The following is a 15,675-nucleotide window of genomic DNA, read 5'->3' on the forward strand; positions in this document are numbered from 1 at the left end:
CAAAATGCTTTTTGCTGCTCAAAATGAGCTTCTGTGTGTCTCCTTGGAGATGGAAGCAGAGCACCGGCTGATCCGCTCTCTTCCGCTGAGCGTAACGAGACGTTCAGAGCCGGCGACCGGTATCATGAACTCGCACGGTGACGACTCACCCGCACACACACACACCAGAGAGCCGGGTATCCCGATTACACAACACCTGTGTGTAGTGTTTAGACCACGGCTTCCCAACCTGTGGGCCGCGACCCAGTAGTGGGCCGCGAAGGTATCGCAAGCCGGCCGACAAATCGTTAGCGAAACACTACAATTTTGATGAAAAGATATGAATGATATTTTTAGATGTTTTAAAACAAAATGATCTTTAAAAACATAAAATCAATCGGATTGTGCACAAAAGATTTACATCCATGCTAAAAACTGTGAGTATCAAAATGGATATCTGGTTAGCAACAGGAAGAATTAAAAGGAAAGAGACAGACGGTGATCCCTGCGTATAGTTACAGGGTTGGATGTGGATCTGGGCCTCCAACGTTTTTGAGATTTTCAAGTGGGCCATGAGTCTGGAAAGGTTAGGGTAAGACCTCCTTGGTTGTACTTAATATCTCACAGTATCCTGAAGCGACACGCCGCCACCGTCGCGGCCCCTTGCATTGTTGTCAACACACAGTTCCGGTTTTCGGTCTGAGCGTCTGTTATCTCAATCAGACGGGTATGAATGCCGACGGCGGCAGCTCCCTGTCCTCTCAGAGATACCACGGCTGGTTAGCTCTGACCATCAGCACGGCGGGAAGGCACGTCGCTGTCCCCACGCTGCTTTGTTCAGTGATCAGTGTCCACGTGTCCCCCCCGCGTGGTAACAGATGTTCGCCCCCCCCGCCCACCACCCAGGCCTTTGATGCAGTTTTTAAACATGCAGAGAGTGAGGGTGTGAATACAATCATGTAATTGTTGTTGGGGTTTTTTGTTGTTTTTTTTAAGAGTTAATCAAGAGTTCATTTTTGCATCAATTTATGCTTTTTTTTTGTTTTTTTTTCTCCATTGCACCTGCACCAAGAAACAAGCAGATGGGCTGATTTATTATTTTTTTACCATTAATCTCTCAGAGCTGTTTCAGGACAGTGTGATGAATTGTCTGGATGCTGGCAGTACATCACAGTGTAGGTCAACTCTGATCATACAGTTCTGTTAAACCCAATCTTGTGGCTTTTATCTACATTTTCTCTTGAAAAACACATTTCATTACAAAAAAAAAAAAATTTAATGAGATATCAGCCTTTAAATGTGACTTTGACATTTACCATTTCCTGGTTGTCAAATCTTCTTTTGACGTCTTTATGTGCTTGGATATCTTTATTTTTGACACATATAAGTTTGCATTCATAAATGAAGCCTGTGATTTTGTTTTTTGTTTTGTTTTTTTTAGCACTTCAAACTAAATTGCGGAGATGAATTCAATTAAATTGTCTCTTTCCTGACTAGTTTTTTTATTCCCCCCCCAGTGAACCGTGCACTCTGCAAACACTGCTGCACAAATAGCTTTCATGTCAAGGGCAAGGCGGGGTGTTTAGATTAGACTATCCATAACTGAACGTTCTGACGTCCGTTCCTAGCTGCAGAGAGAGCGTGTCACCATTATTAGCCAAGTGTCCTTCAAACCAGGCACTGAACCCGCAATCATTGCTTACACATTTATTTCATGTCGGTCTCAGAGTCCAGCCTGGGGGCAATAAAATATTCCTCACACATTAAAATACTTTTCATGTATGTGCCCGCGGTACACAGAGTCATCTCGGGGGTGTGGATGTGTGACGGCTTCAAACAAATAAGCAAATGTCACCTGTTGAATTCCTTTTCTCATCCCCTGCCTTCATCTCTGAAAACTGCTGGATTGGTCCAGAGCGTGATGGTCTGGCACTGATAGCTAATGTTAGCAGTGAGGCTAAACTGGGCAGGAAGTGGAAGACTGTGGTGATGTAGCGATCACTTTGTTTAACCTCTAAAAATGTGACTAGCTGAATACCTGTTGTCCTCATTTCTACAAAACGATACGGTGAATAAACTCAGGTAATACTAAAAGATCTACTGGTTGAACTTATTTTATTTTCTACGAGTTCAGACAGACAGAATATTGAAGGGCCTCCATGTTTTTCAAATGTTCTTTTTGACTATTATGATTATTATTATCTGCCTGCAGGCACTAATCATCGATTTCAGTCTCTATTGTTTCCAGTATTTTGTCGTTCTGCGCTTCAAGGTTTAAACCTTTTTTGCCTTCAAATTCACGTGGGTGTCTTTTCTTTTTTTTATTTAGATTTTTTAATTCTGTATTCATTAGTTTCTGCTTTCTTGAACTTTGAACTGTGCTGTAAAAAGATGCTACATGACTAAAAGGAGCTATTTGCTAATGCTGTACGGCCAAAAATAATGAAATATCTGCCTCAATAGCAGATCACGCTCGTCTTTTGTGAATATCAAAACGTGGATGCGAGTATGAGCCCGACCCAAACCCGAAGCCTTTTCACTAGATTTTGTGTGTCAGGACTCATCAGGTGCCGACGTTGATTTTAATTCCTCTGAATCAGTCAAATAAAACTGAGGAGAAGTCAACTCTCTCTTAAGCTTCATGAATATATTACAATCTAAAAATCCCTGATGATTTCTTGTTGCATTTCTTGATTTCGCTGTAACATTGATTTATAGTCCAGCTCTGTGTCGTGTTCCCTTCACTGGCTGAATTGCAGGCGAAGGTGAACTGACTGACTCTTGTAATTAAGAGGCGAAACCATCAACTCGCAGAGTAACACACCGAACACGCAAACTCGCCGAAGGTTAAATGATACAGGGGCCGAACCATGTGGCTGAGTGACTTGAGTTCAGATTAACCGTACGTCTTGAGAGACACGTCGCCGGACAGAAGCGGCGGACGGACGGAGACGTGCAGACAGGCTGACAAATGGACGTGTGGGTTAAAAGACAGAAAGAGAGACAGAGACAGACGTGTAGAACAGAAGACCACTTTACTCCATCACACTCTCCAGCACACTGACAGCTCAGTGTGCTGGAGAGACAACTTTAGCTAAGTGGTGTGTGTGTGTTGCGTGTGTGTGTGTGTGTGTGTGTGTGTTGCGTGTGTGTGTGTGTGTGGGTGTGTGTGTGTGTGAGAGAGAAACACTGTTTGTCAGGCACAGGGCCTTGGGAGTGTCAGTTAAAGCAACAGCAACACTAGCTAATGGAGGCTCCACGGGACTGATGGGAGGAGAGAAGGAGGGCGGACATGACAGGTAGAGAATGAGAGAGAGAGAGAGTGAGAGAAGGGAAGAGGAAAGTGGATAAACTCTCCAGTTGTGGCAAATCTCTCTCACAACCACAATTGGCTCCAACAGCTGGATGAGGATGAGGGAGGGGTACGTTGTGACCGATAAGACCCGATCAGGAAGTGAATGCGTCTCTTGTTTCTGCCTGTCCAGACTAAATCTTAAGGAGTTTTCAAACTAAAACTGGGTCACGGCAGCGTTCAGGCGAATCAGGCACCAGGTGTAAAAGCTGCCGTCTTAATTCCTAAGGCCAGATGGGTTTTGGGTAGTTGTGGGTTTTGAGATACTTCCTTAAGTGTCTGATTCTTCCAGCCCAAAACTGATGTTTCCATCAACTAGCGGGATCATTTCTGGTTTAATAATGGTACAAAATCTGTTTGATTCTGTGGGGGAGAGAAGAGGCTTAACCTTTCTGAAAGACAATCAGCTGCTGTAAGCCACCGTTGAGGTACCTTCCAATATGGCTGCCACAGGTTTAAGACAGAAGCAGGAAAACTAAAAATAAAAGACAGTGAAGTGTGAGATGATGTGTTTGATGGAGGGAGATAAGAATGGAGGGAAGAAAAAATCTGGACAGAGGAGAAAGAGCCAGACAGAGGAAGGAAAAGAGAAAAGTAGATGAAAAGAAGAGGTTTGGGAGAACGGCGGAGGAGAGTTAGTGCAGAGTGAAGAGGCTGTGCGAGGTGATTAATGCTTTTAATTCATTATTTAGGCCACAGTCACACAGAGGGGAAGCAGAGAGCCAGAGAGAGAGATGAGGGCATCATCTGTTTACATGGAGCTTGTGGGTAAAATCACTCATTTGCTTCCTGTTGACAGATTCATCAGCCGTCGTCATGTTTTCTGGGATTTAGCATTAATCTTTATTTCCAGATTATAGCTGTGAGGATTTCTCACTGATACGATCAAATGGAAATTAGCTGCGATGACGCATTTGAACGCTGGCAGACATTAAGCACATGGAGTGAGTGAAGAAGTAAGTAGACAACCGAGTGAGAAAAAGTTTGGAGACTAGTGTTAGATCTAGTTAGGGACTTTAAATTGTAGCTGCAGTTTACAACAGGTAAAATATCAACAGATAAATCTTTGAAAAAAGCTCCCTTCTTCCCCAACATGTCACCTGATTGACATGACTTCTCCATTAACCTGTTCAGAAATCATTTAAGAAACTTCAGTTCTTTTCTCATAAACATCACATTCAGACTTTTTCCTCATAATCAAACTCAATCCATGTGATTTCTGTCCGTACAGTGTGAACAGGAAGCACTGGTAATCAATGCAGCATAACGTTTCATATGATGCACATTTTATCTAAATGTAAAACATATTAGCTTCACATGTAGCTGGTTTTAGGTTCAGTATTTACACATTTGCAGCGGTTCATCCTCAACATCTTTTCATCAGTTTCTACCACATTAAAGCTCGACTCATGTTCCCACAGGTCTTATTTTTACCTTGACTCTTATTTTGACACTCTGTGCAAACTGACAATAGACAGGAGACTGAGGAGCTGAAGTATTAAAAGTGCACGCTGAAGGGCCAGAGAAAGCTTTTCAGATATTTTTATCAATAGCCCTTCTATTTTATGAGAAAATTCTGTTTCATCTGGACCTCTTTCCTCCGCATGCACAACCTCCTTTTAATGCAATATAACACCAAAAAGCTATTATAGGCCATTTTCTCAACAGCTCTCCTTTTCTGTTTTTTTTATCATAGACGCTTCAGCAACCATTTTGATTTTAATCTGGTTTTAAAGGAATCGTGTAATTTGACCGTTCAAAGCTTCTGTTCTATTCAGTTAAACAGCTTTTAGTCTTAGTTTGGATTCATCTTCTTTTTTTCTCTTTCTTTTTTTTATTTGAATACAGATGATGAGGAATGTAAATGTAGAAAACTATTCAATGTAGGAGCAGGATTTCTAATAAGTTTAAGTATAAATCCAAATAATGATATGTTTCTGACATAACACATATGGATACAGATCGTAGGTTTGCGTAACTCCCACGCTTTTTCTTAAATTTTTTATTACATGTTTTGTTGTAATTCCCATAAGTCTCATATAGTCTAAAGGTCTGTGTCCATGTGTAGTGTGATTATAGATCAGCTCTAGCTTCTATATTAATACTGTGAAAGTATCAAAGCCTCAGTCCACAGAGAAATGCACACAGCCTGTATTCAGAAACTGAGCCTTAAAACCAGCCGTCAGGACTTCTGCAACTTTGTGATGTCACAACGAAGCAGTCACCAAACCCCGCCCACCTGGACCCACCATCCATACCTTGCAGGATTTGGTTTCTCTGAGTGTTTTTACCGGAAATCTGCTATATTTTTATTGGATCACTCATTGGATCAGTCAGCCAATCAGAAGAGAGGCTCAGAGCCTCCTCTCTTCTGATTGGCTCACCGACCTGTTGTTACTAGAGCTCCAGAGAGAAGCCTGAGAGAGGAGATGTAAAACTACACTGAGATGGTTTTTGATTCTAAAAACCACAAATATATCTTCTTATGGATCAACACTTCAAATAAAACACTGGAGACATTTTAAAATCTGGATCTTTAAAAGCTTTAAAGGACAAATGATTGAATTTCCAGCTGCTCCAACATGGCTCCATTTGTTGTTTGTTGCTCATTTGTCCCTGCACACTTCATCCCGGATCCCTTCTATATTAAGAAACTGATAAATATTCATGAGAGGCTTGCATAGTTAATTAATATATGTATTAATAACATTTGAGTTTTGAAAGGGTCATTATCATGCTTGATGTTGAGCTCCACCAACCATCGTTAATACTGAAGAGCAGGCGTTCCTGATGGCCGACAAGATTCATTATAACATCCAGAGGACTAAACAGCTGGAACGTGTCTGACCCACAAGACAAGACAGCTTTAAAATGTTGGCTATTATGGCCTCAGAGAGGGAAACACTTGATTTGTTTCATTTCTCATTAAACAGATTTACAGCAACGTGAAGGAGAGAGCGTGGCATTGATCAACACTCCACAGCCATAACAATGTAGATCTTGTGATAGTAAGGATTTGGAGTATTAAAGGGTAAAAATCAAAATGCAGAAAATAGAAAAATAAAAAATGAATGCAGGTTTTATGTGTCGAGGGAAAATAACTAGAGTAACTACTTCACAAGGTGATATGTGCAGACGCTACTGTCCTGTAAAAAAGCAGGTTATTGTGACCCGTAGTTACGTTTCGTTGTTTGGCGACATGTTGTTATTATTGTAACCATGACAACAAAGATCGTCTAATGTTAAGGAAGTACTCATTTTAACCCAAATTACAGCAAATGAGACGGTTTGGCCTACGGAGGATTTTCACTTTGTGTCACAAGCAGTGCCACATGGCTCCTGTCGCCTAGCAACCTTCACGATGCGTAACTCCCTCCCCCTCTGTTGGTGGTGTTTGCTGCTATATTATTTTCATCACCGACACGCAATGAATCTTGGGATAAGTTGGGCCACGAAGGATCCACCAGTTGGAGCCTTCGTTACGGGACATCCTTTTCGCGCCTAAACCTAACCAAGCCAATATCGTTTATTACTGTAACCACGGCGACGAAACTCCCAGTACGCCACTGTCGGTACAGTCCAAGCGTTTGTTATTGTAACCAGCCGCCGTAGAGGAGCTTTATCAGGAGACACTCCTGTGGGTCGTTTCAGAGGGTTGGAACAAACCACCATTAATACGTATCGCCTGCTGTAGTTAAGTTGAGATCCATCATGACGTCCAGCCAGGAGGGATATGACTGCTCAAATCAAAACCATTAGTCCACTCTCACAGAGAATGTGTTAATGAGGCGCTACAATAACAGCTGGATTTATTACTGCTGAGGTAACAGAATCATCGGTGTTGCACAGCTGCATTTTACCCAGTAAAAAGAGCGTGTCTCTGCCTGAGACTCAGCTACTAACAGGTTAACCCTCCTCTCCCAGATATCAGCACAAATACTGGAGGAGTCGTTTCCTTAACAAAAATAAGCACTTTTACTCCGAGAGGACCACAGGGAATTTTATTCCAGTTAGAAGTGACGTCCTTTACTGAGACTCATAAACGTGGGAGCAGAAGTGCAGCAGCTCCTCCTGCCTGCTGCTGCGTCTCTGATTCATGCTGCATTAAGCTGTTCAGCATTTATTTTTTGAGTAAGGGCCTGCATGGACCATTTGGATTCAGGCGTGTGATGGAGACTTACAGGTTCGCCACCGTGCATAAATATTTACCAGCATATCTGCAGATGAAGGAGAGAGATATTATAGAATCAAGGAGGCCAAGCACACCCAGGTCGATTTAGCTTGTAGCCACCTCTCTTTTTCTTTTTTTTCTGCTGCTGCAAACATCCTGTTCTCCACATCCCTGAGTTAGCATCAGGAGTCAAAAGTTCAGCAGCAGTGGCAATGCAGACTGCGTCAAGGATAACAACTGTGAAATCTGTTATATAAGGTGCGGTGAACCTCAGGGAGACACACAAACGCACAAAATATCTCTCTCACGCACACGCAAGTCCTCTGCACGCATGCACACCAACTTTGTCCCTGTGCCTGCACACACACACACACACACACACACACTCAGCCCCAACCCCTCTCCCTGTATCATGCATTGCCTATGGAGGTGTTTGTTCTCTTTGAAGTTCAGTCTGGGATTTGGAAAGGCCTCTAAAAACTCTTTAAATCATGATCTTGGAGAGATAAACACAGGCGCTCTAACAAGGCAACGGAGGCAGGAGTCACAGGAGATTCAGCCAGGACGGATGTTGGAGTGAGAGTGTTTTTAGAAACTCCTCTATTGTCTCTGTGCTGCAGAGTGGAGCGTTGGGAAACATTAATCCTAATGATATTATGACAAAAAGGTGCTTCCCTCTGTGCTCAGTGTGGAGATGAGATGTACAGAAATAGCGTGTGCAGGGAAAAGGCCTTTAACTGACAGGCTTTCCTGGGTCTTTTAAATGGTTTTATGGGCTTTGTGTTATGAGCTCCAGAGATCTTGAAGAACTGTCATTCTTTATCATCAAGCTTTCAGAGCTGAGACGTTTTTTTCGTGGGTGATCACAACGTCTGTATCTATATTAAAAATCTAGAAGAATAAAACGATGTGTGACACAGGTACTGGCAAGAGTGTGGGTTTGGTTTTAGAGCGGGGGAGGAAAAAAAAGTCAAAAATATACTGAAATTATAAAAGAATATCAAAAAATCAAGCGAAATATTATTGTGAAATTGGCTGTCAAGCTTTTTTAATAATGGTCATCTAATATTAAAAAGACAAAAAAAGAAATGCTATATAAATTGTTGAATTCACACATCATTTATTTTCACTATGGAAACGGGTACAACAGTGACGGTTGGCACTACCATGAATTCAGGCAGAGAGGATTTAAGCACGTGTGCGAGCACAAGATTTTTGCTTTTATATGTTTCATTATAAAAAAATGTTTGAAACCCATGAAGCAAAATAGTTGCACATTCTGTCATTATGTTTAGAGACACGGGATTGGACATGACCAGGAAGAGAACAGAATAGCAGTAGAAGGAAACAAATGAGATTTTATTTGAAACTATGAAATTCTAAGTTAGAAGTGCATTTTCACAAAAACCGGGACAATTCGTGTCCCGGGAAAACCAGGACGGGTGGCAACCCTAGGGTCCGTGGTCTGATTGGTCCGTGATGTTAAAACGCTTGAAAAACCACTGCACTAACGTTGATTCTTCAGGGATTGGTTACTTTATGGTAAATCAATGTTGTATTTCCATCTTCGTGCAAATGCCTCTGTTCTTTGCTTCCTTCGCGCGTTTCTAGGAGAACACTGACTGTAAATAATAATACCGATGTGCAGAGAGATTTGCAGTATTTTCAAAGCCCTGGGTTAGCCCATTGTTTGCAGTGTCCTCTGCTCAGACTGAAAGCGAAGCCTCCACCGATAAGACGGAGGGCAGTCGTCTCTATGTAGCCTGAGAGGTGAAGCCCAGGGTTAAAAAAAAAAGATACGAATGCAAGGTAAATTTGAAAAGGAACCTTTTTTTTTTTTTTTAATCATTTCTTGTCTTTTCTCCTCTTCATTTGAAAGCTGGAAAAATCTTTTAGAGAGATAGAAACTGTGAGGGTTGCTGCATTAACAGGATTATGAGAAGTGGGTGGGGACATGCCCCCACCTCCCATCCCTAGTGGAAATTACAGCCTTGGGCGCATGAACGTGTTGCATGGATACAGAAACCTCCTTTCTGCATGTAAACCTTGATTTTATTGACACTTCTGTCTTTTTTCTCTCCTCCAGACATATGCAGTACAAAGCCACTACGGCATTCCACACTCAGAGGTAAAAAAAAAAATGACAGTCTAATGATTTAGATGTTTTCCCGTGAGGAACATGACAATGAGTACTTTGCTTTTATCAGATGATTAATTAGATTTCTGTCATCAATTCATGCTTGTCTTCTTTCTGTCTCTTTTGCTCTCTCAGTTAGCGAAACTCCACCAGTTGTCGATGCAGCAACAAGGCCTGGCACCCATCAGCCAATCAGCTACACAAGTTCTGCCTGGTAGGTACACACACACACACACACACACACACACACACACACACATACACACACACACATTAGGGTTAACTCTCCATTCAAGCATGGGAAAAAAAATTTTTTCAAACTGTAATGACCAAATTCAAAATTTGAAATCTATGAGCTCAACAGAGCATTTGAAGTAGTTTGCTTGAGCACCAGCAGAGGGCGCTCTTAAAATTCATTGTCACTGATCCATTGATGACTTATTGATCGAGGCTAACAAGTAGACATGGAGGAGGAGGTCGGTGAGAAGAGCCGCGCTGATCGGATAATCGCGACACCGAAGCATCTGAGACGAGTGTGTGTGTGTGTGTGGAAGTGTTCTGGTTTTACACTGGGAAAGGCAAAATGAACAACAAATATGAGGCTCTTTATTTACTATTCTATGATGTTTTGATGTATTACTACAATATAGTTTGTTTATGAGGCACCGTGGTGGTACTGTGGTTATAACTGTTACCTCTCAGCGAGAAGGTTCTGGGTTCGAATCCCAGGTGTCCGCCCTTTTGTCTGGAGTTTGGATGTTATCCTTCTTCCTGTGTGTGTTTTCTTGGCGACTCTAATGTCTGTACCTGTGACGTTTTTAAGTCCTATTATACCATGACATTTTTATGCCTTACTATAATATGATGTTTTTCTGACATTTTTTACGCCTGACTTTATGTCTTACTATACTATAGTTTGTATATTAGATAGCTTGGTGGTGTAGTGGTTAGTTGCCTTTCAGTCTGAAGATTCTGGGTTTGAATCCCATTCATTGCACCCTTAGGTGTCGAGTTTGGATGATGTGCCTGTGTGTGTTCTCTTGGTGACTCCAATGTCTGTACCTTTTGCCGTTTTATGCCGTATTATACTATGACATTTTTATGGCTTACTTTACAATGACTTTTAATTGCCTATTAGACTAGGAAATTACATTACATTTTATGCCTGATGTTGTTTATGACTTGATATACTATGGTATTTTTTATGGCTTAACATGCAATGATGTTTTTTTTAATTTTATGCCTTATTATACTATGACTTTTTATGCCTTACAGTACTGACATTTTATGCCTTACTAAACTATGACCTTTTTATGACTTTTTATACCTTACTGTACTATGACTTTTTATGCCTTACAATACAATCATTTTTTATGACTTTTCTGCCTTACTATACTATGACTTTTTGCACCTTAGTATACTATGACGTTTTTATAATTTTTATGCCTTGCTATACTATGACTTTTTGCACCTTAGTATACTATGACGTTTTTATAATTTTTCTGCCTTACTATACTATGACTTTTTCTGCCTTACTATACTATGACAATTTATGCTTTACAATATTATGACTTTTTAGGCCTTACTGTACTATGATGTTTTTATGGCTTTTTATGCCTTACTATACTATGACCTATTTATGACTTTTTATGCCTTACTATACTATGACTTTTTATGCCTCACTATACTATGACCTATTTATGACTTTTTATGCCTTACTATACCATGACGTTTTTATGACTTTTAATGCCTTACTATAGTATGACATTTTATACCATACTATACTATGTCGTTTTTTATGACTTTTTATGCCTTACTATATTATGACTTTTTTATGACTTTTTATGCCTTACTATACTATGACTTTTTATGCCTTACTATACTATGACCTATTTATGACTTTTTATGCCTTACTATACCCTGACTTTTTATGCCATACTATACTATGACGTTTTTATGACTTTTTATGCCTTACTATATTATGACTTTTTTATGACTTTTTATGCCTTACTATACTATGACTTTTTATGCCTTACTATACTATGACCTATTTATGACTTTTTATGCCTTACTATACCCTGACTTTTTATGCCATACTATACTATGACGTTTTTATGACTTTTTATGCCTTACTATACTATGACCTATTTATGACTTTTTATGCCTTACTATACCCTGACTTTTTATGCCATACTATACTATGACGTTTTTATGACTTTTTATGCCTTACTATACTATGACCTATTTATGACTTTTTATGCCTTACTATACCCTGACTTTTTATGCCATACTATACTATGTCGTTTTAGTGACTTTTTATGCCTTAGCGTACTATGTCGTTTTTATGACTTTTTATGCCTCACTATACTATGACCTATTTATGACTTTTTATGCCTTACTATACCCTGACTTTTTATGCCATACTGTACTATGATGTTTTTATGGCTTTTTATGCCTCACTATACTATGACCTATTTATGACTTTTTATGCCTTACTATACCCTGACTTTTTATGCCTTACTATACCATGACGTTTTTATGACTTTTAATGCCTTACTATAGTATGACATTTTATACCATACTATACTATGTCGTTTTTTATGACTTTTTATGCCTTACTATACTATGACTTTTTTATGACTTTTTATGCCTTACTATACTATGACTTTTTATGCCTTCCTATACTATGACCTATTTATGACTTTTTATGCCTTACTATACCCTGACTTTTTATGCCATACTATACTATGACGTTTTTATGACTTTTTATGCCATACTATACTATGTCGTTTTAGTGACTTTTTATGCCTTAGCATACTATGTCGTTTTTATGACTTTTTATGCCTCACTATACTATGACCTATTTATGACTTTTTATGCCTTACTATACCTGACTTTTTATGCCATACTATACTATGACGTTTTTATGACTTTTTATGCCTTACTATACTATGACCTATTTATGACTTTTTATGCCTTACTATACCCTGACTTTTTATGCATACTATACTATGTCGTTTTAGTGACTTTTTATGCCTTAGCGTACTATGTCGTTTTTATGACTTTTTATGCCTCACTATACTATGACCTATTTATGACTTTTTATGCCTTACTATACCCTGACTTTTTATGCCATACTGTACTATGATGTTTTTATGGCTTTTTATGCCTCACTATACTATGACCTATTTATGACTTTTTATGCCTTACTATACCCTGACTTTTTATGCCTTACTATACCATGACGTTTTTATGACTTTTAATGCCTTACTATAGTATGACATTTTATACCATACTATACTATGTCGTTTTTTATGACTTTTTATGCCTTACTATACTATGACTTTTTTATGACTTTTTATGCCTTACTATACTATGACTTTTTATGCCTCACTATACTATGACCTATTTATGACTTTTTATGCCTTACTATACCCTGACTTTTTATGCCATACTATACTATGACGTTTTTATGACTTTTTATGCCATACTATACTATGTCGTTTTAGTGACTTTTTATGCCTTAGCATACTATGTCGTTTTTATGACTTTTTATGCCTCACTATACTATGACCTATTTATGACTTTTTATGCCTTACTATACCTGACTTTTTATGCCATACTATACTATGACGTTTTTATGACTTTTTATGCCATACTATACTATGACGTTTTTATGACTTTTAATGCGATACAATACCATGACGTTTTTATGACTTTTTATGCCATACTATACTATGTCGTTTTTTATGACTTTTTATGCCTTACTATACTATGACTTTTTTATGACTTTTTATGCCTTACTATACTATGTCGTTTTAATGACTTTTTATGCCTTAGCATACTATGTCGTTTTTATGACTTTTTATGCCTCACTATACTATGACCTATTTATGACTTTTTATGCCTTACTATACCCTGACTTTTTATGCCATACTATACTATGACGTTTTTATGACTTTTTATGCCATACTATACTATGACGTTTTTATGACTTTTAATGCGATACAATACCATGACGTTTTTATGACTTTTTATGCCATACTATACTATGACGTTTTTATGACTTTTAATGCGATACAATACCATGACTTTTTTATGACTTTTTATGCCTTACTATACTATGTCTTTATTATAACTTTTTATGCCTTACTATACAATGACGTTTATATGACTTTTTATGCCTTAGTGTACTATGACGTTTATATGACTTTTTATGCCTTAGAGTACTATGACGTTTTTATGACTTTTTATGCCACACAATACTATGACGTTTTTATGACTTTTTATGCCATACTATACTATGTCGTTTTTATGACTTTTTATGCCTTACAATACTATGACTTTTTTTGACTTTTTGAGCCTTACTATACTATGACAATTCATGCTTTACTATATTGTGACTTTTTATGCCTTACTATACTATGACGTTTTTATGACTTTTAATGCGATACAATACTATGACTTTTTTATGACTTTTTATGCCTTACTATACTATGACGTTTATATGACTTTTTATGCCTTACTATACTATGACTTTTTATGCCTCACTATACTATGACCTATTTATGACTTTTTATGCCTCACTATACTATGACGTATTTATGACTTTTTATGCCTTACTATACCCTGACTTTTTATGCCATACTATACTATGACTTTTTATGCCTTACTATACTATGTCATTTTTATGACTTTTTATGCCTTACTATACTATGACAATTCATACTTTACTATATTATGACTTGTTATGCCTTACTATACTATGACATTTTTTGACTTTTTATACCTTACTTTACTATGTCGTTTTTATGACTTTTTATGCCTTACTTTACGATGACTTTTTTATGACTTTTTATGCCATACTATACTATGTCGTTTTTATGACTTTTTATGCCATACTATACTATGTCGTTTTTATGACTTTATATGCCTTAGAGGACTATGTCGTTTTTATGACTTTTTATGCCTTACAATACTTTGACTTTTTTTGACTTTTTGAGCCTTACTATACTATGACAATTCATGCTTTACTATATTATGACTTTTTATGCCTTACTATACTATGACTTTTTATGCCTTACTATACTATGTCGTTTTTATGACTTTTTATGCCTCACTATAGTATGACTTTTTATGCCTTACAATACTATGACTTTTTTTGACTTTTTGAGCCTTACTATACTATGATAATTCATGCTTTACTATATTATGACTTTTTACGCCTTACTATACTATGTCATTTTTGACTTTTTATTCCTTACTATACTATGACTTTTTATGCCTTTTTATGCCTTACAATACTATGACTTTTTTTGACTTTTTATGCCTTGCTTTACTATGACGTTTTTATGACTTTTTATGCCTTACAATACTATGACTTTTTTTGACTTTTTGAGCCTTACTGTACTATGACAATTCATGCTTTACTATATTATGACTTTTTATCCCTTACTATACTTTGTCATTTTTATGACTTTTTATGCCTTACTATACTATGTCGTTTTTATGACTTTTTATGCCTTACTATGACGTTTATATTACTTTTTATGCCTTACTATACTATGACTTTTTATACCTTACTATACTATGTCGTTTTTATGACTTACTATACTTTGTCATTTTTATGACTTTTTATGCCTTACTATACTATGACTTTTTATGCCTTACTATACTATGTCGTTTTTATGACTTTTTATGCCTTACTATACTATGTCGTTTTTATGACTTTTTATGCCATACTATACTATGTCGTTTTTATGACTTTTTATGCCTTACAATATGATGACTTTTTTTGACTTTTTGAGCCTTACTATACTATGATAATTCATGCTTTACTATATTATGACTTTTTACGCCTTACTATACTATGTCATTTTTGACTTTTTATTCCTTACTTATACTATGACTTTTTATGCCTTTTTATGCCTTACTTTACTATGACGTTTTTATGACTTTTTATGCCATACTATACTATGTCGTTTTTATGACTTTTTATGCCTTACAATACTATGACTTTTTTTGACTTTTTATGCC

The 15,675-nt window shown here is 37.7% G+C and overlaps 1 protein-coding gene across 2 annotated transcripts in view; it reads left to right on the forward strand.

Annotated features, from left to right (window-relative positions):
- The window catches only part of pcbp4 (poly(rC) binding protein 4), a 153,460-nt gene that overhangs the window by 103,646 nt on the left and 34,139 nt on the right, over nucleotides 1–15,675 (forward strand). For both annotated transcript variants that reach the window (XM_056399217.1, XM_056399225.1), the window contains 2 exons: nucleotides 9,589–9,630; nucleotides 9,775–9,853. In XM_056399217.1, coding sequence (XP_056255192.1) covers nucleotides 9,589–9,630; nucleotides 9,775–9,853 — 121 coding nt within the window. The remainder of the gene's footprint in view (nucleotides 1–9,588; nucleotides 9,631–9,774; nucleotides 9,854–15,675) is intronic.

The sequence above is a fragment of the Seriola aureovittata genome, chromosome 2 (assembly GCF_021018895.1).
Source record: "Seriola aureovittata isolate HTS-2021-v1 ecotype China chromosome 2, ASM2101889v1, whole genome shotgun sequence".
NCBI classification, from domain to species: Eukaryota; Metazoa; Chordata; class Actinopteri; order Carangiformes; family Carangidae; genus Seriola; species Seriola aureovittata.